This window comes from Gorilla gorilla, chromosome X (genome assembly GCF_029281585.2).
Source record: "Gorilla gorilla gorilla isolate KB3781 chromosome X, NHGRI_mGorGor1-v2.1_pri, whole genome shotgun sequence".
NCBI lineage: Eukaryota > Metazoa > Chordata > Mammalia > Primates > Hominidae > Gorilla > Gorilla gorilla.
The window spans coordinates 89,447,552-89,472,648 of record NC_073247.2 but is presented as its reverse complement, the minus strand read 5'-3'; the positions used below and the strand labels follow the sequence as shown (position 1 = coordinate 89,472,648).

The 25,097-nt window shown below is 42.1% G+C and overlaps 1 protein-coding gene across 10 annotated transcripts in view; it reads left to right on the top strand.

The window, feature by feature from the left end:
- The first annotated feature begins 5,850 nt into the window (after positions 1–5,850).
- ATRX (ATRX chromatin remodeler) overlaps positions 5,851–25,097 on the top strand; it is a 282,427-nt gene continuing 263,180 nt past the window's right edge. For 3 of the 10 annotated variants that reach the window (XM_055376626.2, XM_019019451.4, XM_063702821.1), the window contains exon 1: positions 5,914–6,165. In XM_055376626.2, coding sequence (XP_055232601.1) covers positions 6,146–6,165 — 20 coding nt within the window. In that variant the 5' untranslated portion in view covers positions 5,914–6,145. Of the gene's footprint in view, positions 6,166–25,097 lie in introns of all 10 variants that reach the window. The other 7 variants (XM_055376622.2, XM_019019449.4, XM_055376624.2 and 4 more) reach the window with 6 other exon arrangements.

Sequence of the window (25,097 nt, the reverse complement as noted above, 5' to 3'; positions counted from 1 at the left end):
ACCCCACCTCTACAAAAAATGCAATGATTAGCCGGGCATGGTGGCACATACCTGTGGTCCCAGCTACTTGAGAGGCTGAGGTGGGAGGATCACTTGAGCCCAGGAGGAGGAGGCTGCAGTGAGCCATGACTGTGCCACTGCACTCCAGCCTGGGTGATAGACAGGGAGAGAGACCTTGTCGCCAAAAACAAAAAAAAAGAAGAAGAAGAAAATTATTTGGCCATATATGCAAGGGTTTATTATTCTGTTTCATTGGTCCATATATCTATTTTTAAGTCAGTACCACACCATCTTGTTTACTAATCAGGAAATTTGTGGCCCCCAGCTTTGCTGTTTTTTTTTGTTTGTTTGTTTTTGTTTTTTTTTTTTTTGAGCTTGTTTTAGCTTTTCAGCATCCTTTGAGATCCCACGGAAATTTTAGGATGGGTTTTTCTCTGCAAAGAATGCCATTGGGATTTTGATAGGGATTGCATTGAATCTGTAGATTCCTTTGAGTAGTATGGACATTTTTACATTAAGTCCTCTGATTCATCAGCATGGGATACCCTTCTATTTATTTGTATCTTCTTTTATTTCTTTTAGGTATGTTTTGGAGTTTTTAGTGTGTAAGACTTTTACCTCCTTGGCTAAGTTTATTCTAAACATTTTATCCTATTTGATACTATAGTAAATGGGATTGTTTTGTTTTCTTAATTTCCTTTTTTTTTTCTTTTTTTTAGACAGGGTCTTACTCTGTTGCCCAGGCTGGAGTGCAGTGATACAATCTTGGCTCACTGCAACCTCTGCCTCCCGGGTTCAAGCGATTCTCCTGCTTCAGCCTCCCAAGTAGCTGGGACTGCAAGCACATGCCACCACGCCCGGCTAATTTTTGTATTTTTAGTAGAGATGGGGTTTCACCGTGTTGGCCAGGCTGCTCTTGAACTCCTGACCTCAGGTGATCCACCTGCCTCGGCCTCCCAAAGTGCTGGGATTACAGGCGTGAGCCACCATGCCCGGCCTTAATTTCCTTTTTGGATTGGTCATTGTTAGTACATAGAAATGCAACTGATTTTTCAAAAAAACTTATGGAGCTATATGGTATTTCCTGTGTGGATGTAACATAATTTATTTAACCAGTTTTCTATTAAGGAGCATCTGGGTTGTTTCTAATATATATATATATATATTTATAGAGACAGTGTCTTACTATGTTTCATATATATATATACACACATATATATATATACACACATATATATATATATATATTTATAGAGACTGTGTCTTACTGTGTTACCCAGGAGGGTCTTGACCTACTGGGGTCAAGCAATCCTCCCACCTCAGCCTCCCAAAGTGCTGGGAATATAGGGGTGAGCCCCCATGGCTGGCTGGCTTTTTTTGTTTGTTTGTTTGTTTGTTTTTTCAGAGATAGGGTCTCACTATGTTGCTCAGGATGGCCTTGAACTTCTGGGCTTAAGCAATCCTCCTACCTCAGCCTCCTGAGTAGTTGGAACTACAGGCACACACCACCATGCCCAGCTATCCAGTGTTTTGATGTTATAAATGATGCTGCAGTGAATAATCTTGTGTACATCTCATTTTGCCCCTGTAAAGTGTATCTGTTGGATAAATTCCTAGATGTTAAATTGCTGGGCTAAATAATATATGTATTTTAAAATTTCATAAATATTGCTCAAGAATTATGATTCTGACATAAAATAGGGGTTTTGAAGCTGTTTGTTTGCTTATTTATTTATTTATTTTCAGATGGAGTCTCACTCTGTTGCCCAGGCTGGAGTGCAGTGGCATAATCTCAAGTCACTGCAACCTCTGTCTCCTGGGCTCAAGCGATGCTCCCTCCTCAGCCTCCCAAGTAGCTGGGATTACAGGCACACACCACTACGCCCAGCTAATTTTTGTGTGTGTGTATTTTTGGTAGAGACAGGCTTTCACCGTGTTGGCCAGGCTGATCTTGAACTCCTGAGCTCAAGTGATCCACTCACTTTGGCCTCCCAAAGTGCTGGGATTACAGGCTTGAGCCACCGAGCCCAGCCAAAGCTGTATATTAAAAATTATGGAGTAGCTATTTTCTCAGCTGATTTGCTCTCTTTCAGGTACTTTATCTCTTATTCCTTCCAAAACAAATAAGCACATTCACAAGTTACGCATTTATGGTCAAGAGTCAGAGAAAGGTCTAGGTTGCCTTCTGTGGCAATTTGAAGAAAAATGTGAAGATGTGTACCAGTAAACTTCTTCTAAAATAGTTGATGGGAACCCGTTGATAATCATCACTGAAAGCGATACACCTATATGTATATCAGTAAAACTTTGTCGGCCATCCTTTACTAACAAAGGAATTCTTTTTCTTTCTTTCTTTTTTTTTTTTTGAGATGAAGAGATGGAGTCTCACTCTTGTTGCCCAGGCTGGAGTGCAGTGGTGCAATCTCGGTTCACTGCAACCTCCGCCTCCTGGGTTCAACCAGTTCTCCTGCCTCAGCCTCCCCAGTAGCTGGGATTACAGGCGCCCACCACCACACCCAGCTAATTTTTTATATTTTTAGTAGAGATGGGGTTTTGCCATGTTGGCCAGGCTGGTCTTGAACTCCTGACCTCAGGTGATCCACCTGCCTCGGCCTCCCAAAGTGCTGGGATTACAGGCATGAGCCACCGCGCCTGGCCTCTTCTTCTTTTTTTTTTTTTTAAGTAAAAAAAAATTTTTTTTAGAGAGGGGGCCTCACTATTTTTCCCAGTTTGGTCTTGAACTACTGAATTTAACCCATCTTCCCTTCTTGGCCTTCCAAAGTTAAGAGATTACATGCATGAGCCACCATGTTCGGCTCAGGAATTCTCTTATGCTTCACAAATATAGTGAGTTGTTACTCACAATGTATTCACAAGTTGTTATTCACAACAATATTCACAAATGTTGTTCATTTTGAAAATGCTGTGATTATTGCTGGGCATGGTGGCTCACGCCTGTAATTCAAGCACTTTGGGAGGTTATGGTGGGAGGATAGTTTGAGCTCTGGACTTTGAGACATGAGCCTGGGCAACATCGAGACCTACTTTCTAAAAAAATAAAACAAAAAGATAAAATTAGCTGGGGTGTGGTGGCTTAGGCCTGCAGTTGTAGCTACTTGGGAGGCTGAGGTGGGAGGATCACTTGAGCTTGGGAGGTCGAGGCTGCAGTGACCCATGATCACGCCATTATGCTCCAGCCTGGGAGACCAAGTGAGGCCCTGTCTCAAAACAAAATTAAAATTTAAAAAATCTATGATTGCTTGGCATGGTGGCTCATGGCTGTAATCCCAGCACTTTTGGAGGCCGAGGCGGGTGGATTACCTGAGGTCAGGAGTTCAAGACCAGCTTGGCTAACATGGTGAAACCCCGTCTCTACTAAAAATATGAAAATTAGTTAGTCGTGGTGGTGGGTGCCTGTAATCCCAGCTACTCGGGAGGCTGAGGCAGGAAAATCGCTTGAACCTGGGAGGTAGTGGTTGCATTGAGCCGAGATCATGCCACTGCGCTCCAGCCTGCAGCCTGGGCTACAAGAGCGAGACTCCATCTCATACAAAACAAAACAAAACAAAACAAAACAAAAACAAATTGTGATTATAGTTTTATTATTAAGTTTCTTTTGTGAGACTTGTCATTTAAAGCTGTTTAGTGTTAAGAAGTGTCTCAGCAACAGCTAGTTTCTACCTTAATAATTTCAATTCATTTAAAAATAATGTGAGGCAGGAGAATAGGGTTTGGAGGCAGGGAACCTAAGGCTGATTAAAGTTGACTTCCTAGAACTGAATCAAAAGGAAAACCCCAACTTTCCCCACCTAAGTAACAAAGAGACTACTCCCTTTGCAAATCCTCTTCCTTTTCCGCTTGGCAGATGGAAAACTGAAAGTATCTCTGATTGGTTGCAGAAAGCAGATGTTTGTATAGCAGTGTAACTTTGTAACTTCACTTTAGCCTCTGATTGGTTGCTGTCCACAACCAATTAGATGCTTGCATAGGGTGTGACCCTTGTAACTTCACTTTAGCCTCTGATTGCGGGCCACTACTTCATTTACATAGGGTGTACACCAAGTAACCAATGGAAAATCTCTAGAGCGTATTTAAATCCCAGAAAATTCTGTAATGGGGGTCTTGAGCCCCTGTGCTCTGGCAGCTCCTGCAGTCTTGTGGAGTGTACTTTCATTTTCAACGTGTCTCTGCTTTTGTTGCTTCATTCTTTCCTTGCTTTGTGCATTTTGTCCAATTCCTTGTTCCAAACGCCAATAACCTGGTAACATGTTGACTATTTACTATTTTTCTCATAGTGAAGTCAGTTGGACAGCAAGCACATTTCTGTGCTGCCTTGTGATGGAGTACATCATTCAAATTCACTGCATTTACCAAGGAGAAAAAAATGAGTCCTGTAAATTGTATGTTGAAATGATATTTAATGTGTACAAGACAAAATCAGTATAGCAGGTACAGAGGTCTGGTTTCTATAATTGCCAACTGAACTCAAACATTTGAAAGATATAATTGCAATGTGTACAGGCGTCTGTTGATTAAAAAGTTGCCTGAGGCCAGGCGCGGTGGCTCACCCCTGTAACTCCAGCACTTTGGGAGGTCGAGGTTGGAGGATGGCTTGAGCTCAGATGTTTGAGACCAGCCTGGGCAACAGACAGACCTCATCTATATCAATACATAAATACATAATTAGCTGGGCTTGATGGTGCGCGCCTGCAGTCCCAGCTGTTTGAGAGGCTGAGGTGGGAGGATTGCTTGAGCCTAGGAGGTCGAGGCTGCAGTGAACTGCGTCACGCCACTGCACTCCAGCCTGGGTGACAGAGCTAGACCCTGTCTCAGGAAAAAAAAAAAAAAAAAGTTGCCTGAGCCTATCAGATTTTCAAAGTGTTTCATTCAAAAAAGGCTCCCCTCTTGGTATCCCAGTAGAAAGCAGCAACCCTGTCACCTAACCCCGACAGGAGCTCTTGCATATTTCAAGACAAATAAATAGAATGAACTAAAGCATGCATGGCAGAATAAATTTGGAAATAAATTTCGAAGCGATTAGATTTTAGAGAACTTGTTTGTGATTAGCAGAGATTACCAATGTAAAATCAAATTATAGATCATAAAAGCTGGAAAGGCATTTAGAGATCATCCAGCCAAGCTTCCTCTGTAATGAGAAGGAAGCAGATCTAAATTGATTGGTTTGTGAGCTAAACATCACATCAAATTGGGGAAATGGCCCGTGTGTGTGTGTGTGTGTGTATTCTAAGAGACACTTTATTCAATATGGAAAGAATTTTATGCAGCGTTCAAGTTGGTCTTATGTCGTCTGCACACATATGCATATATATAAGTATATTATACACATATACATTTCCGAGCATGTTGGTGTGCCAAATATTATGTATAAAACATCTAGGAAAGCAAAGAACTTGATGATAGCCTAGCATATAGGAAAGAAAATACTTACATAGGATGGCCATACAGATTAGTGGTTAAGAGTGTCTGGTGAATCTCGGCTCCACTACTGTGGGACTTTGTGTCTTGGTTTCCTCATCTGGAAAATGTAGGTTTGTCTACCTCTGAGAGTGTAAAGATTAAATGAGATAACCCGGATAAAGGATTAGTGTAGTGCCGAGCATATAGTAAACTCTCAATAAATGTAAGTTGCTGTTATTACTTCGTTAATATGTCAAAGAAAAAAGAGGTTGGAACAAAAGAGCATTTTCAAAATAAAGTCAAACTATGTCACTAGCACTTTCAGGTCAACTGGGACTAAATTGGACCCCCTGCGAAAAGGTGGAGGGGATCAAATGACGTCCACCGCCTTAGCAACAGGCCCCCAAAGAAGGTGAATTTCCGTAGCCAATAAGACTCTGTGCTTTGGAGGAGGTAGCCAATGGCTGACGGAAAGAGAAAGAGGGAGGACGCGCCAATTCTCCTGCCTGAGCCTCGGCCCAACAAAATGGCGGCGGCAGCGGTGTCGCTTTGTTTCCGCGGCTCTTGCGGCGGTGGCAGTGGTAGCGGCCTTTGAGCTGTGGGGAGTTTCCAGCAGCAGCTACGGTGACGACTAAGACTCCAGTGCGTTTCTATCTTAACCGGGCGCGGGGGAGCGCAGATCGGCGCCTAGCGATCGCAGAAGCCGACAAGGCGTTCAAGCGAAAACATGACCGCTGAGCCCATGAGGTAAAACGCAACCCCGTCTCATGGGCCCAAGCGGTCTGGGCCCAGGCACCGTCTGAGTCGGGTGTTTGGGAAGGCGTTCGCTTGGTGGGTTAGGCCTGTGTGTTGCTTAGCCGAAAGAGGCATCGTTTTCTCTTTAGGTGAGAAGGGTTTCGGGGTATCGGCGCAAGGCTCCGACGGGGGTGGGGGTGGGGATAGGGGTGGGGGGAGGTGGGGGGGGGCGCGGCCTAGGGTATGGGGCGCTTCTTGCAATCTCCCCTAAACGGTGACGCTTGGTCGGGCTCCTCTGTTTATTCTTTGGTGCCTGTGGGATTGAGACCTCGAAGTCGGAGGCGGTCTTTGGTATCCCGGTCATTTTTGCTAATCTTTGGGCCCAGAAACTGCGTGGGGAAGAAGCGGGGGGAGGGTGAGAAGAGGGGGAGGGGTGGGCGGGCGCGAGGATGTGAGATCCCAGGACGACTTAGAGGCGTTTAGGTTGCTGGAGATGGGAAGCACCCGGGCCCTGCGGGATTTTTTTTCTGCAGCCCCAGGAGACAAGCCTTTTTTTGATTGGGTTGTGGTGCAGTTCCAGGTATTTAGGTATCTTTTCTATTCCATATCCTGAAGGATATCCTTGGGTTTATTTCTAGGCGAGGGGGGACTTAACACAGGGTTTTGCTTCCAGAGGACCCTAGTATACTACTTTTTGTGAAGTCCAGCCTTAATGGGACCTCAAGTGTTTCCCCACTTTCTGGGCAAATTTCGAGGAGTAATTAGGCCCTATCTTTATTTACTTATTTATTCCATGAAGGATGAAGGGCAGGTTAACGTGGGCTGATGCGAAGTAAGATTTATTGCAAGGGAAAATGCCTGGTAGGCCTCCTCTTAACCAATCAAGCGCGTTTATTAGGTTGAAGCTGTTTTTCTGTGTGCTTCTGATTTGCCTCTTGACGGGTCTGAAAATTTGGGTAGTCAATATGAAATGTATACACTTTTACCCAGGTGGCTGGCTGGCGTTTCAGTTTGACATTCGAATTTTCATCCCACAATGTGAATTAAGTAATTTTTTTACTCGGAGATGCATCCTTGGCGTCCAGTGACAAAATAAAATTACAAGGAGCATGGGTCAGAATTGCATTTCAAGTTGGCGAAATGTGCCTTTGAGTAACTCTTAGATTGGCATATGTTTTTAGAGCACTTTAGCTAGAATGTAGAATTGGGCAATGAGCCTATGATACGTATGTCTGTATTTCTGCATGAACAAGCAGTAGATTATATTTTCTTTACCTTGGGGAAAGATATGCTTCAGTTCTTAGATTGTAGATCTCTAGTTGTGTACACGATTGTGGCCTTGGTTTCTGAATTTGTCAGTAGGCTCAAATACAACAAATCTTTATCTGTGGGGTATTAGGCACGTAAGTGGTACCCAGTATAACTTGTTGGCCTGTAATTACCAGGCACTCATGTTCATATGCATGGATGGTGTACCTTACAGTTAAATTATGACCTCTAGATTTTACTAAGTTTCACAAAGTCTACATTTGAAACTATAGTTTGAAGTCGGATCTTCTCAGTTTCTTTAGAATGAACAAATTACATATATAGAATTTCTGAATAGAATAATTAATTTTACACAAGGGTCAGTTTTTCTTACTAGTCTTGGATTTTTGTAGATCTTGATGATAAGAGTAATAATCATAACTAAGTTGAGTGCTTATTGTCGTTCTTTATAATCTTGATGAATTCTCAAACCTATGAGGTAAGTACTTGGTTTTGCCCATTTTACCGATGAGGAGGAAAGTGACATTGATCAAGAACTTGACCGAAGTTATACAGCTTGTAATTGGTGGAGCTGGAATTGAACCCCATCTTGACTTCACAGCTTATGTTCTTAACCACAAGGCATTAATGCCCTCTTCAGCTGCCAGGTCTAACCTAATTATGACCATTTAAATTTAGCCCAAGTGTTACAATGAAAGAAGTTCATATTACCTACTCTGATTTGTTGCAGGTCTATGATTTTGTAGCTGTTTATAATGTTACATCTTTTGTGTCCAGATATACTATGTAGTGAGATAACTGAAATATTTAATGCTAGGAGAGTCTTAAGCTACATGAAAAACCTCTAGTAAAGAACTGCATATATGCATGTAGGGAATTAATTAAAAAGTGTGACACTCCCTGATGATTTACTATGAAAGAGCTCCAAGTAGGTGTTCAGAACTGTCTCAGGCTGAAGTGTCATCGATCTCCTAAACCATAATCATGGTTAAAGGAGAATCTGACAGGTAATGCTTGAGTTGAACCCACAGTACCAAATCCCTCGAGTCTTTTCTAATGTGAGGCAGAAATAATATGAGCATTATTGTTAATATTATTTTACACAGTAGTTCCAGATTTTCTCTTTATCAAATATTTTGTCAAGCACTTAAAAAGCAGGAACAAAGACTAGTTCTAATTTTTACTTGTGTTTATAAAAAAAAGTAATATTATAGGATTCTGTGGTGGAAAAATGGCCAAAAGACAAGAGGAAGGAAAATAAACCGATGACCTGGCTAAAACATACACTGACTAATCAGTGGCTCAGTCTTTAAAGGTTTTGTTGTTTTTAAAGGATTTTTTTGGTTGTTTGTGTTGTTTGAAATAAGATTGACTTGCTTCTGGCATTATAAAAGATAAGGTCTTTTATAATCACCAAGCTCTCAATGTAGTACTTGGGTACCTGGGTGTCACTGCTGATTATTTTTTAATTTTTAAATTTATTTTTTTGAGACAGAGTCTCACTTTGTTGCCCAGGCTGGAGTGAAGGGGCGTGATCTTGGCTTACTGCAGCCTCTGCCTCCCAGGTTCAAGTGATTCTCATGCCTCAGCCTCCCAAGTAACTGGGATTAACAGGTGTGTGCCACCACACCCGGCTAATTTTTGTATTTTTAGTAGAGAGGGAGTTTCACCATATTGGCTAGGCTGGTCTCAAACTCCTGACCTCAGGTGATCTGCCCGCCTCTGCCTCCCAAAGTGCTGGGATTACAGGTGTGAGCCACTGCGCTTGGCCTTCATTTATTTGCATATAAAGATTTCAGTATTGGGAGATTTGGTGAAATTTGTCATTCTAATCCTTATGGCAATTGATTACTTGAAAAGCTGACAGCTATATTACCTTGTTATTGGTCTTAAATATAAAAAGGCAGAAGTTGTCTAAGTTGAGAGATTTTGAATGTCTTAGAAAGTATCTGTTAAGGTGGTAGTTAACAAGCAGTTACATTGTAACCTAATTGTTGAAAAATGTTATCTGTGAAATACTTGCATTTCCACTATGAAAAGCATGAAACCAGGCCCTTGGAGGGGGAGGAGATGCAAATTTTATAAAGGTTTTTAAAAAGCATTTAAATATCAATTGCTTGGTTATGTAATGGGTTGGGGTGAAAAGAAAGACGTTTGTGACCTTAATTTTTATCAGGCCCAGTTTTATTATTGGCCACCCTTGGCATAGTTGGCCTTGAGCTTTCAGTTATGTATTGTATTTCTAGAGATAAGATAAATGTAGTACTTAAAATAATATTTCTTTTAAGTATTGATGTGGGTGTGTGAAATAATTGTTTCATAAGTAATTGTATGTGTCTTTTTCACTTTTGGGGTCTGAATAAACTTATGAGTTGGGTAATAGGATACGGGCAATTCTTGAATTTACATGAAGTGCTTTCCCCCAGACCGTGAATGTTCTTTTGGATATCAGAAACTATTTAAATAGTTGAAGCCAGTGAAAACTGATGCATAGATCTTCCTTTAGAAATGTTGAATATAACAGGGCAGTGAAAGGAGGGTCTAAGCAGTCTGTCTCTAATTTTATCCTAATGCTTGTCTTATGATCACCTTGGAAGCTGACATGCAAGATGTTTAACTTCTATTTTTCCATCTGTAAAATGGGAGTAAGCTCAAATGGGAGTAAATATCAATATTTATCAATAATAGATATTGATAAAGTCTAAAGGTATTCTGAAGGAGGTAACATGTTTGTAACAATGGTTCTTAAAAGAGAAACTAAAGCTCTGGGGTCCTAGTTTTTTGTTTTTTTTTTTTTTTTTTTGAGACAGAGTCTCGCTATGTTGTCCAGGCTGGAGTACAGTGGCACGATCTCAGGTCACTGCAAACTCCGCCCCCCGGGTTCACGCCGTTCTCCTGCCTCAGCCTCCCGAGTAGCTGGGACTACAGGCACCTGCCACCATGTGCGGCTAATTGTTTGTATTTTTAGTACAGACGGGGTTTCACCGTGTTGGCCGGGATGGTCTCGATCTCCTGACCTCGTGATTTCCACCTGCCTCGGCCTCCAAAGTGCTAGGATTACAGGTGTGAGCCACCGCGCCCGGCCGTTAATTTTTAAGAGTGAAAAGAGGTGCTGCGACTAAATGGTTTGAGAACTGCTTGTGTAGAGGAATGAACACTGAACTGTGAGCCAAGCCTTGGTTTTTCAGTTATAGCTCTGTTGTTTGATTGTATGACTGTGGACAAATCATTTATCTGTTCCAGGCTTCTGCTTTGTCATTTGCAGAACGAACAAGACTAGATGGTCTGTAGCATTAATTTTTTTTTGGGACAAGGTCTCACTGTCACCCAGGCTGTAGTGCAGTGACACTGAACATGGCTCACTGCAGCCTTGACCTCCTGGCTCAAGCAATCCTCCTGCTTCAGCCTCCCATGTAGCTGGGACCACAGGTGTGTCATCATGCCCCACTAATTTTTTGATTTTTTTTGTAGAAACAGTGGTCTCACTTTGTTGCCCAGTCTGGTCTTGAACTCCTGGACTTAAGCGATCCTCCTGCCTTGGCCTCCCAAAGTGCTGGGATTACAGGTGTAAACCACCATACCCTGCCTAAAGTTATTTTTTAAAAAATTCTGCTTATAGGCCAGGTGCAGTGGCTCACGCCTGTAATCCCAGCACTTTGGGAGGCTGAGGCAGGTGGAACATGAGGTCAGGAGTTCAAGACCAGCCTGGCCAAGATGGTGAAACCCCATCTCTACTAAAAATACAAAAAAAAAAAAAAATCATCTCGGTGTGGTGGTGGGCACCTGTAATCTCAGCTACTAGGGAGGCTAAGACAGAGAATTGCTTGAACCCAGGAGGCGGAGGTTGCAGTGAGCTGAGATTGCGCCGCTGCAGCCTGGGCGACAGGGTGAGAGTCTGTCTCAAAAACAAAAACAAAAACAAATAAGCAAAAAATTCTGCTTATATGAGTGTTTATCATTTTCTCTTATCTGCCTTTTGTGGGTTAGGGAGAAGGGTAGTGGTGAGATAAAGTTTCTTTATTCAATGTATTTATATCTTTTTGCCTTAAAACTTACATGGTTAGGTTACAGGTGTTTTGTTGCTGATACTTGTCATAGTATCATGTATACCTGGTTGTATAAACATTTATTGGAAAGGAAAAAACATTTTTGTGGAAAGTTTGGTAATTATTGTGGCTTAGGATATGTTCTATTTTGAAAGATTGCTATATCCAGTATATTTCTGCCCTTTTATGATTGAAGATGTACATCTGAAAATACCTATGTTAGTTCTAGCCGGTTGTTCTTTTTGCGCTGGGAAGTCTTTGAATTTTGCACTGTAGCTGCTATTTTCAGATCCTGTCTCTGAAACTTTGTCTCTCAGTTTTAGCTTGAAGTAGCCATTTCCGGTATCTGTAGTCCAGCACTCTTGTTAACTGTCCCATACAATATTTGTTAAGAAATTATTGTTCTGGCAGTAGTATTCACATGTATATATCCTGCACTTCACATTTTGGGGCAATGCTTTATTAGTTGATCAAATACTTAAGTATCAATTTGGGGCCAGACATGGCACTGTGTTAGGGTTATGCCAAAGGTAATAAAATTCCTGCCATCTTAAGGCATTCTTAGTCAAGTGAGGGAGATTGGTAAGTAAATGAGCAATTAGAAAGCAGTGCTAAAATATGGAAATATATTGATGGCGCTAGGGATCAGAAATGAAAGAAAGCCTAATTTGGGGGATGTTTAGGAAAGTTTTGCAAAGGAGATGTTAACTCTATTGAGTCTTGAACGAGTTAGCAGTTAAGGGTTGACTGTGAGAGGGCAGTCCAGACAGAGCTATTAGTATGGTTAAAGATTAGTCTTATTTTCCATATATCAGAGGAAATAAGACATGTACACGATTAGTTTTGGCGCAAGATATAAAGTGATAAATGCTGCATGAAGTAAAAAGTAAGTTGTTGTGTGAGTTCAAAGTAGAAAGACATTTCTGGTGGGGACCAAGGAAAGCTTTATAGAGAGATAGCATTTGAGCCGGGTGCCGTGGCTCACACCTGTAATCCTAGCACTTTGGGAGGCCGAGGCGGGTGGATCACGAGGTCAGGAGATCGAGACCATCCTGGCTAACATGGTGAAAACCCGTCTCTACTAAAAATACAAAAAAAAAAAAAAAAAAAAAAAATCCGGGCATGGTGGCGGGCGCCTGTAGTCCCAGCTGCTTGGGAAGTTGAGGCAGGAGAACTTCATGAACCTGGGAGGCGGAGCTTGCAGTGAGCCGAGATCGCGCCACTGCACTCTAGTCTGGGCAACAGAGCGAGACTCCGTTTCAAAAAAAAGAAAAAAGAGAGATAGCATTTGAATCTAGTCCTTGGAATATAGGTACAGTTTTGACAAAGGAGACTGTGGGAGAATTCCAGATGTGAGGAGTAGCAGCTTGAGCAAAGGAATGTTGTGTATATTAGCATTTTCTATTTGGAAGAAGGTCAACATCGAATTTTAAACTTAATTTCTGGACAAATACTGTATAACTATTGTGCCCTTTTTTTTTTTTTTTTTTTTTTTGAGACGTAGTCTCGTTCTGTCACCCAGGCTGGAGTGCAGTGGCATGATCTTGGCTCACTGCAAGCTCCGCTTCCCGGGTTAAAGCGATTCTCCTGCCTCAGCTTCCCTAGTAGCTTGGACTACAGGCGTGTGCCACCATGCCTAGCTAATTTTTGTATTTTTAGTAGAGATGGGGTTTCACCGTGTTGGCCAGGATGGTCTTGATCTCCTGACCTCATGATCCGCCCGCCTTGGCCTCCCAAAGTGCTGGGATTACAGGCGTGATCCACCGCGCCCTGCCTATTGTGCTTTTTTTTTTTTTTTAAGAGACAGGGACTTACTCTGTCGCCCACCCTGGAGTGCAGTGGGGTGATCATAGCTCATAGCTTACTGCATCGTAGAACTCCCGGGCTCAAGTGATCCTCCCACCTGAGCCTCCTGAGTAGCTGGGACCACAGGCATGTGCCACTATGCCCAGCTACTATTGTGCATTTTGTATGGTAGCTTTTGTGGCTTGATGATCTTGTAAAAGGTACATGTGCCTTTGTGAATGGGCCTGATAATTTTAGTTCAGAATTGTCAAAAGTATTATCTACTTTTTTTTTTTTTTGAGACAGAGTCTCACTCTGTCACCCGGGTTCAGTGGCACCATCTCAGCTCACTGCAACCTCCGCCTCCTGGGTTCAAGCGATTCTTCTGCCTCAGCCTCCGAGTAGCTGGGACTACAGGTGTGAGCCACCATGCCTGGCTAATTTTTGTATTTTTAGTAGAGACGGGGTGTCACCATATTGGCCAGCTGGTCTCGAACTCCTAGACCTCGTGATCCGCCCACCTCGGCCTCCCAGAGTGCTGGGATTACAGGCATGAGCCACTGCGCCTGGCCAGTATTACCTACTTTTAAATAAGATTGTGTAGGATTTAATGCACAGATTTTGAATCACTGTGATAAAAATGCATCCTTAGTTGTCTTCATTTTGCTCATTTGAAGTGCTCAGTTGACTTTTGGGTGGGTAACGTTTGACTTATAGAATCTAAAATAAAAAATTATTTCTGAGTAATACTGGATTTGTTATTTTGCTTATTTGGATTATGTTAGTTATTTTTTGGTTTATTTGATAGCATTCCAGATTTAGTTTTGCTATAATGCTTGTTTTGAAAATGTGGATTTTTTCCAAAAGGGTTGATATTTCAGGGAACAATTTGAAGCATACGACAAAATTTGCATTTGCTTATGGGGGATTTTGTCTGCAGGGTCAGGGATCAGCAAACTGTGGCCTACCAACCAGTGGCCTGTTTTTTGTAAATAAAGTTCTTTTTTTTTGTTTTTGATCTTTGTTTTGTTTTGTTTTGTTTTGTTTTGTTGAGACAGAGTCTTGCTCTGTCGCCTAGGCTGGAGTGCGGTGGTGTGATGTCTGCTCACTGCAACCTCCGCCTCTCGGGTTCAAGCGATTCCCATGCCTCAGCCTCACGAGTAGGTGGGATTTCAGGCATTTGCCACCACGCCTGGCTCATTTTTTACTTTTTATTTTTTTTTTTAGTAGAGACAGGGTTTTACCACGTTGGCCTGGCTGGTCTTGAACTCCTGACCTCAGGTGATCCGCCTGCCTTGGCCTCCCAGAGTGCAGGGATTATAGATGTGAGCCATGTAAATAAAGTTCTATTGGAATACACCTATGTCCATTTATTTACATTGTCTGTGGCTGCTTTTGCACTGTAGTTGGAGAGTTGAATAGCTGCAGCAGAGACCTAGTAGCCCACAAAGCCTAAAATGTTTACTGTCTGGCCCTGTATTGAAAGAGTTTGCTGATTATTGTGCTAGATGAATGCAGGATACTACACCCCTCTAAAAAGAGCTGCATAGAAATACATGCATATAGATGCACACACGTCAGACATCTACCAGCTACCTCATTTCACCACTTGGGTTATAAACCACACGTATTTACATCTGTTGTACAATTTTCAATCCGATTTCAGATAACCTTCCTTCTACCACTTCACAATAATTCATGAGCTGCAACCCTTTTGATGCCCACTTCACAAGCAAACTTCAGGTCTTTTTCAAAGTAAAGTGCCACATTTATTGTTATATTTGAGCATTTATTATTTAACATGTCAAACTGTGCTACCATTTTTCTTTGGTTTCTTTGTTTTAAAAAAAGTCACTGATGAAATTTTTGAATGTTGTGCTTCTGACCTCATTTTTCCTATGAGTTCTATGGTGTTAATTGCACAATTTTACATAGTTTGGTGGTTTTTAGGAACCCATATGTTACATTATTGAGGAACTGACTAATTATCATCCTGCAAAAAGTACTAATTCATTCACCAAACATTTCTGGGGTGATGTGAATGTTAAGTGAGTTAAATGGGCATAAAGCACTTATGTCTTTATTATTACTCAAATATTAGTTATTACTGATTACTATTACCATGTGTCAGGAACTGTAATAAGTAGTGCATTGATGAACAAGACAGATAAGGGACCTGTCTCCATGAAGCTTACATTGTATTTTTAAAAATCTATTAATATACATTTTGGCTAGTAACCGAGCCCTTGCCCCACAGAAAAGTTTTGCTGTTACACAAAATAATATTTTAAGATCCATCCACAAGTCAAAGACATTTCACTTAAAACAGCTTTCTCAGCAGTGTCTCGTTGATAGGGTATAATATTTTATTGAATTATTGTTTTTGGCTGGGTGTAGTGGCTCATGCCTGTAATCCCACCACTTTGGGTGGCCAAGGCAGGTGGTTCTCCTGAGGTCAGGAGTTCAAGACCAGCCTGGCCAACATGGTGAAACCCCGTCTCTACTAAAAATACAAAAATTAGCCGGGTGTGGTGGTGCATGCCTGTAATCCCAGCTACTCAGGAGGCTGAGGCAAAATTGCTTGAAGCTGGGAGGCAGAGGTTGGAGTGAGCCCAGATATCACCACCGCACTCTGGCCTGGGCGACAGAACGAGACTCCGTTTCAAAAGTAATAAATAAATAAAGAATTATTGTTTTTAATTTTTGTTTTTTTTCTGAGATAGGCTGTTACTCTGTCACTCAGGCTGGAGTGCATTGGTGCGGTCATGGCTCACTGCAGCCTCCACCTCCCTGGTTGCAGGTGATACTCCCACCTCAGCTTCCCGAATATCTGGGACTATAGGTGCATGCCACCATGCTGAGTTAATTTTTGTATTTTTTTGTGGAGATGAGTTTTTGCCATGTTGCCCAGGCTGGTATCGAACTCCTGGACTCAAGCTATCTGCCCTCTTTGGCCTCCCAAAGTGCTGGGATTGTAGGCATGAGCCACCAAACCTGGCCATGTGATTGTTTTTTTGTAACTGTAACCTCAGGAGATGAATCCGATCTATCTTTAGGGAGATAAAGAGTAATCATCCCTTCCTTTTTTTACTGTATAAAAGGTTACAAAATATAATTTCAGACTTGTAGAAAATTTGTAAAAATAGCACAAAGATTCTCAGATGTGCTTCATCCAGATGCAGCAAGGGGTAACATTTTACCATGTTTACTTTATCATCCTCTATTATTATTTTTCTGAATTGTTTCAGAGTAAATTGCAGACATGATGTTCCTTTACTCCCAAATAGTTTAATACATATTTCTTGAAACTAGGAATAGTCTGTTACATGATCCCAGTATAGTTAGCAAAATTAAACATTAGCATTAAGGCTGAGTGCGGCCTCCCACACCTGTTATCCCAGCACTTTGGGAGGCTGAGGGGGGAGGATTGTTTGAGGCCAGGAATCCAAGACCAGTCTTCTCAACATAGTGAGACCCTGTCTCTACAAAAACAAAAACAAAAACAAAAACAAAAAACAACAAAAAAAAACTAAATTAGCCGGTGTGGAGCATGCCTGGAGTCCCAGCTACTCAGGAAGCTAGAGTCAGGAGGATCACTTGAGCCCAGAAGTTCTAGGCTGCCATGAACTATGATCATGCCACTGCAGTCTAGTGTGAATGACAGAGTGAGACCCCCATCTCTTAAAATAAAAGAGAGATTAGCATTGATACAATACCATTTTTTTTTTTTTTGAGACAGAGTCTCACACTGTCGCCCAGACTGGAGTGCGGTGGCGCGATCTTGGCTCACTGCAAGCTCCGCCTGCTGGGTTCATGCCATTCTCCTGCCTCAGCCTCCCGAGTAGCTGGGTCTACAGGTGCCCGCCATCACGCCCAGCTAATTTTTTGTATTTTTAGTCGAGATTGGTTTTCACCATGTTAGCCAGGATGGTCTCCATCTCCTGACCTCATGATCCGCCTGCCTCGGCCTCCCAAAGTGCTGGGATTACAGGCGTGAGCCACTGCACCCGGCCGATACAATACCATTTTTAATCTACAGACCTTATTCACGTTTTACCAATTGCTTCATGACATCCTTCATGATGAAAGACAAAAAGTTCTTGTTTTCTGATCTACCATCTAATTCTAGAACACTCATTATATTTCATTGTCATCTGGAACAGCTCACCTTGCCATTTTTTTTTTTTTTGAGACAGTTTCGCTCTTGTTGCCCAGGCTGGAGTGCAATGGCATAGTCTTGGCTCACTGCAACCTCCATCTCCCAGGTTCAAGTGATTCTCCTACCTCAGCCACCCGAGTAACTGGGACTACAGACATGCCCCACCACGCACGGCTAATTTTGTATTTTTAGTAGAGATGGGGTTTCACCATATTGGTCAGGCTGGTCTTGAACTCCTGACCTCAGGTGGTCTGCCCGCCTCGGACTCCCAAAGTGCTGGGATTACAGATGTGAGCCACTGCGCCCGGCCTCTTCTCCATTTTTAAAAGAACACAGGCCAGTTGATTTGAATTTGTCTGATGTTTCCCTTTGATTATATATTTTGGTAGGAACACTATGAAGTGATGTTTTGTCCTTCACAGCACATTTTATCAGGAGGTGTATAATGCCTTTGCTTTTACTATGTTTTAGAATGATTTTGCTTTGTTTTTTTTTTTTTCTGAGACAGAGTCTTGCTCTCTCGCCCAGGCTGGTGTGCAGAGGTGCGATCTTGGCTCACTGCAGCCTCCGCCTCCTGGGTCCAGGCGATTCTCCTGCCTCAGCCTCCTGAGTAGCTGGGACTACAGGCGTGCACCACCATGCCCAGCTAATTTTTATATTTTTAGTAGAGACGGGGTTTCACCGTGTTGGTCAGGATGGTCTCGATATCCTGACTTCGTGATCCACCTGCCTTGGCCTTTCAAAGTGCTGGGATTACAGGCGTGAGCCATCGTGCCTGGCCGATTTTGCTTCTCATGCTAAAATTATTAATCAGCTCATTCTCTGCCATTTTATTTAGAGGTTTGAAGTTTGGCTTGATTAATTTCTACAGAATTGGGGAGAGTTTTCCCACCTCCCATTTTTCTTGCTTTTTCCATTTCCTCCTTCCTCAGATACCCCCGAAGTTCAAAACCAACCACCCCGATTATGAATTTTCATTTTGTATTCTGAACATATAGCTAAAAGCAGAGAATTAAGGGTGGATGTTTCATGTTAAAGTGACTGGACCTGTTGTTAAGCATATGAAATAATATATTTCCTTCAAAGGCTGACTATACTATAGTGCATCCAACATAGCTTGTTGGATATCTCAGTTCTTTTTTTTTTTTTTAACTGAAATTTGCCACAGGGAAATATCTCTCCAGCCTGGGCAACATAGTGAGACTCTGTCTCAAAAAAAAAAAAATAAAAAAAATTAGCCAGGTGTGGTGGTGCACACCTGTAGTCCTAAATACTTGGGAGGCTGAGGAGGGAGGATCATTTGAGCACAGGAGTCTGAGGCTGCAGTGAGCTATGATTATACCACTGTACTCTAGCCTGGGAGACAGAGCAAGACCCCGTCTCTCAAAAAAAAAAAAATTGTGGTAAAATACACATACCACAAGATTTAGCATTTTAACCATTAAAAAAGTTTGTTTTTGGCTGGGTGCGGTGACTCACGCCTTTGGGAGTGATCCCAGCACTTTGGGAGGCCGAGGCGGACGGATCACGAGGTCAAGAGATGGAGACCATCCTGTCCAAAATGGTGAAACCCTGTCTCTACTAAAAATACAAAAAAAAACTAGCTGGGCATGGTGGTGTATGCCTGAAGTCCCAGCTACTCGGGAGGCTGAGGCAGGAGAATTGCTTGAACCCAGGGGGCAGAGGTTGCAGTGAGCTGAGATGGCGCCACTGCCCGCCAGCCTGGAGACAGAACGAGACTCTGTCTCAAAAAAAAGCTTTTTTTTTTTTTTTTTCTGAGAGATGGGATCTCGCTATGTTTCCCAGGCTGGTCTCAAACTTCTGGCCTCAAGCAATCCTTCTCCTTCGGCCTCCCAAAGTACTGGGATTACAAGAGTGAGCCACTGTACCTGGCCTCATTTTTCTATTTTGATAAACACTTTTTTTTTTTTTTGAGACGGATTCTTGCTGTGTTGCCCAGGCTGGAGTGCAGTGGCATGATCTTGGCTCACTGCACCTCTGCCTCCCGGGTTCTCTGCCTCCCGGGTTCAAGCAGTTCTCCTGCCTCAGCCTCCTGAGTAGCCGGGACTACAGGCGTATGCCACCATGCCCAGCTAATTTTTTTTGTAGTTTTAGTAGAGACGGGTTTTCCCCATGTTGGTCAGGATGGTCTTGAACTCCTGACCTCAGGTGATCCGCCCGCCTCGGCCTCCCACAGTGCTGGGATTACAGGTGTGAGCCACCGTGCCTGGCCGATAAACACTTTTAAGGCTTAACATGAGCTAAGTATTATTTTAGAACAGATTGTCTCAACCTTGGCACTATAGACATTTTGTCCAGAAAATTTTTTGTTAGAGGCTGTCCTGTGAATGCATTTTGTCCCTGACCTCTACCCACTAGATACCAGTAACACCCCTACCCTGAGTTGTGACAAGCAAAAATATTTCCAGAAATTGCCAGATGTTCCCTGTGGGTGGTATGGGTTTGAGAACCACTTTTCTAGATAATAGGCATTTGTAGATAATGAATACTGAGCTAAGTGGAGGAGTAAATGGTTGAAATAGACTATGTGGTTAAGTACAGTTACAGAGATATAAACCAAGAGATGTGGAAGAATAGCAAAAAATTTCCTTAGAGAGCTGATAGCAAGTATTTTCCCAAGAGAGACAGCAATTCTGAGTTGGGTCATTGGGGATGGTGGGGGGAAATGTGGTGAGGAGGGGGAAATATTCTAGGTCGTGGAACGGGTTATGTCTAGAGATATGGTAGAGGAGCCCTTGGGTGCCTTGAGAAAAGAGATAATAAGTATGATTGGAGAGAATATGGGAGGTAGAATTGGAAAGAAGGATGCTGGTTGGGGTCAGGTTTGAGAAAGGCTTTTTTTTTTTTTTGAGACGGAGTCTTGCCCTGTCACCCAGGCTGGAGTGCAGTGCCTCACTCGGCTCACTGCAACCTCCGCCTTCCGGGTTTAAGTGATTCTTCTGTCTCAGCCTCTTGAGTAGCTGGCATTACAGGTGCGTGCCACCACTTCCGGCTAATTTTGTATTTTTAGTAGAGACCGGGTTTCACCATGTTGGCCAGACTAGTCTCAGAACTCCTGACCTCGTGATCCGCCAGCCTCGGCCTCCCAAAGTGCTGGGATTACAGGCGTGAACCACCACGCCCGGCCGAGAAAGGCTTTTTATGCTATGCTAAAATGTTTCATTTTCCCCCTTTCATTATAGAAAATCAACAAATACTTTTAAAGTCTGTAGAGTTATATGATCAGCTTTTTAAAAGAATAGTGATACAGTGAAATGATAAAAATGGTCAATGGTGAATATTAAACTCAAGAAGATAACTCTAGCCTGTAAAGTAGGAAAATAGGAAGGGATGGAGATTTATATAAAACTAAAACTAGATGTCATATGTTGCCCTTAAATCACATCACCCTGTGTGTAGACTTTTTCATCCTCATTTGTCAAAATTCTGACATATTGTCAATACTGATGAAGATTCTTGGTATTCAAAGCAGGAGTGAAGTGGGCAAAAATCTGTATTCTAATTTTCGTTACCCTAATAATGTCCTTTTAATTTGGAGCAGTTCTGTGGCCTCTCTTTGTCTGTCCTGATCTTGACATTTTTGAAGAGTATAGAACAATTATTTTTTAGAATGTATCTCTATTTGGGTTTGTGTGATGCTTCCTTATGATTAGATGAAGGGTATGCATTTTTGGCAGAAGTAACAAAAGTGATGGTATGTTGTTTTCAGTGCCTCTGTAACAGGAGATGCATGACATTGGTTGGCCCCATTACTGATGATGGTAATTTTAATCACTTGGGTGGTTTCCAGTAGATTTTTCTATGTAAAGTTTATCATTTTTGGCCGGGCATGGTGGCTCACGCCTGTAATGCCAGCACTTTGGGAGGCTGAGGCAAGCAGATTACTTGAGGTCAGGAGTTTGAGACCAGTCTGGCCAATGTGGTGAAACCCCATCTCTAAAAAAATACGTAAATTAGCCAGGCATGGTGGCATGCGTCTGTAATCCCAGCTGCTCAGGAGGCTGAGGCAGGAGAATCACTTGAACCCTGGAGGTGGAGGTTGCAGTGAGCCGAGATTGTGCCACTGCACTTCAGCCTGGGTGACAGAGTGAGACTCCATGTCAAAAAAAAAAAAAAAGTTTATCATTTCCCACTTTTATTTTGAAACAGTCTTGCTCTGTTGCCTAGGCTGGAGTGCATTGGCACAATCTCAGCTCACTGCAGCCTCAACCTCCTGGGCTCAAGTGATCCTCCCACCTCAGCCTCCTAAGTAGCGTGTTCCACCACACTCGGCTGCTTTTTGTATTTTTTGGTAGAGGTGGAGTTTCACCATGTTGCTCAGGCTGGTCTCGAACCCCTGAGCTCAAGGGCACTGATCACCTCAGCCTCCCAAAGTGTTGGGATTACAGGTGTGAGCCACCACGCCTGGCCCTGAAAAATATTTTTAACGGTTACATTATCATGGAGAATTGGATGGTGTAAAACAATAGCAGTTCTCGTATTTGAAAATAAATTGATGTAATGAAACAAATGAGAGGATCAAATAATATTGTAAAAAGAATAAAAACCCACGTATGGACAGGTCTGTGGAAATTGTATTAAAGCCTACCTCTCCCAGATTGTTTCCGTTTGTTGCAATCCATTTAAGAACAGTTTTTGGGCTGGGCACGGTGGCTCACGCCTGTCATCCCAGCACTTTGGGAGGCCCAGGCAGGTGGATCATGAGGTCAGATTTCAAGACCAGCCTGGCCAACATGGTGAAACCCTGTCTCTACTAAAAATATAAAAATTAGCTGGGCATGGTGGCATGCACTTGTAATCCCAGGTACTCGGGAGGCTGAGGCAGGAGAATTGCTTGAACCAGGACTCGGGAGGCGGAGGTTGCAGTGAGCCGAGATAGCACCACTGCACTCCAGCCTGGCCTGGGCTACAGAGTGAGACTCCATCTCAAAAAACAAAAACAAAAACAAAAAACAGTTTGTGGGAAAAAACAATCCTTGTGTATGACATAATTTGCTGCTTTTCCCATTTAGAAAATTAAAAAAATACTTATTTGAGATGGGGTCTCACTATGTTGTCCAGGCTAGGGTGCAGTGGCTATTCACAGGTGTGAACATAGTTCACTACAGCCTCGTACTCCTGGCCTTAGCATCTTGAGTAGCTGGGACTGCAGGTGCACACCACAGTGCCTCGCTTACTTTTTCCATTTTTGTCCGTTGATCCCCTCTCTCTTCCTTTGGGGTAAAAATTGTGGCTTGTGATGGTGGTTTGTGGGGAAAGAAAAAGTTGGTAAGCTACAAGCTCTGAGCCTTTAATGTGTTTTTGTTTACCATGCAAACAGACATTAGATACATAGATACAACATAGATGAGTTAAATTTGAAAGAAGGCTCCAAACTTTGTTACTTTAAAGCAGGATTTCTCAAAGGGACACTGTTGACATTGATTTCAGAAGTGAGATTTTCATGGTTTTTGATGTTACTGTTATAATGGTATGGATAGTGTTTTGCCCTCTAAGAAGTAGCTAGGAGTGTTTCCATAGATGCGTTTAGTTTATATCACTTATGTATTCTGTCTCTATTTTGTAAGAAAATTGCCTATGAACAGAATTTTTCCTGTATGTGGATTTAATGTCTTCTTCTAAAGGAAACATGGGTGTGGTTCACATTTCCTTAGTTTTGAGTAGCATGGCTTAAGTTGTGATCCAATTTTTAAAAATCAGTTGAATAAATAAATAGAAAATAAAAGGATAATTTCTGTACTAAAAAAGCTGGACAGTTAAAACATCTCCTTTTATTCTTAAGTTTTTCAATAAAAATTGTTGTTAAAAGCAGTATTCATTTGTGTAATGATATAATCTTTGTTATTGTTTTATGTGCTTTTCTAAAGTGCAGGAAACATAAGGTAAGGAGAAGTCTTTCCTTACCCTGGGACCAGATGTCTATGAGGACTGTTGACTTTTCTGCTATAAACAGGATGATAAATTAACAGTGGTGTGATAGGTAAAGTAGATTTGTTATGACATATCTTCCATTAAGCGATAAGAACTTGATTTTTACTTAGTTGATGAAATAAAATAACTTTGAAACCTTGGGTAACATGAAATTAAATCAAAATAGTTTCAAGTTATGGAACATAGTGTTATTAATAGAATGGAGTGTTGAAAAAGCACTGGATTATGCTTTCTGTAACTTTTAGTTCTGGGTCTTATGATAACTGTGACCCTGAGCCTCAGTGTTTTCCTTTTAATCTGTAGTGATATTTTTTAGTTCAGTCTCTCATTTTAAACTGCTTTTAGCTCTAAAATTTTATCTCAGTGACCTGTTGAGTTATATAACAATCGTATCAGGTAACCTAGATAAGAAGAGGAAGGCAATAACATTTCAGAAATACAGTTTGGGGTTGGCAGTCCTTAAGTGATCCAGACTTCTCCTTTGGTCCGAAGATAGTGTGAATAAAACAGCTGAGGGATGTGGGCATCAATATATTGCAGAGGAAAAGGTTATTTCCAGGAGTGGATTTGCAGCTACTCTTAAATCTATTATGTTGGGGCTGGGCACTGGGGCTCATGCCTGTAATCCCAGCACTTTGGGAGGCTGAGGCGGGTGGATCACCTGAGGTCAGGAGTTCAAGACCAGCCTGGCCAACGTGGTGAAACCCTGTCTCTACAAAAATACAAAAATTTGCCGAGCATGTTGGCGGGTGCCTATAATTCCAGCTACTCGGGAGGCTGAGGTGAGAGAATTGCTTGAACCCGGGAGGCGGAGGTTGCAGTGAGCTGAGATTGTGCCATTGCACTCCAGCCTGGGTGACAGAGCGAGACTCTGTCTCAAAAAGAAAAAAAAAAATCTATTATGTTGGATAGATGGTCTTTTCCAGAAGCAAATTTTATAGATGGAAAGCATTTTAATTAATCTAGTAAAATTCTCTCATTTTACAAATGAGAAAATTGAGCTCTCCTGAGGTTGCAGTTTGCTTAACAGCATAGATCTAATTAGTAATTAGGACTAGAACCAAGGTTATCTGACTCCCAGTTCAAGGTTCTTGGTGCAGTACTGTGTTTTTAACTAGTCCATTAGGTTGTTTTCTGTGTATTTTATAACACTTCTGTAAGAAAGTGGAATATTTTTCTCTAAGGTATGTTAAAACTCTTGTTCGAGAAAATACAGTAAAGGACACCTGTTGTATCTTAAAGTGATTTTTATGTTTTTCTGTCAATGCCACAATCTGAAGAAAGTAAATTAGCTACACTTCTATTGCTGTGACAATAGATTATTTAGAATCTTCTTGATTACTTGTTATTATTGTTCCCGTGCTTCAGAGCTGTTTCCTTGCTATTTAAAATCATTATGATATAGCCCAGAGGCTAAGGGGGTTTTCTAAGAGTATGCAATTTGTCATTGACATAGTTTTTTTTGTTTGTTTGTTGTTTGTTTTGTTTGTTTTTGAGATGGAGTTTTTGCTCTGTTGCCCAGGCTGGAGTGCAATGGTGTGATCTCGGCTCGCTGCAACCTCCACCTCCTGGGTTAAAGCAATTCTCATGCCTCAGCCTCCCGAGTAGCTGGGATTACAGGCACCCACCACCACACCTGACTAATTTTTGTAGAGGTAGGGTTTCACCATGTCGGCGAGGCTGGTCTTGAACTCTTGACCTCATGTGATCCACCTGCCTCGGCCTGTGAGGAT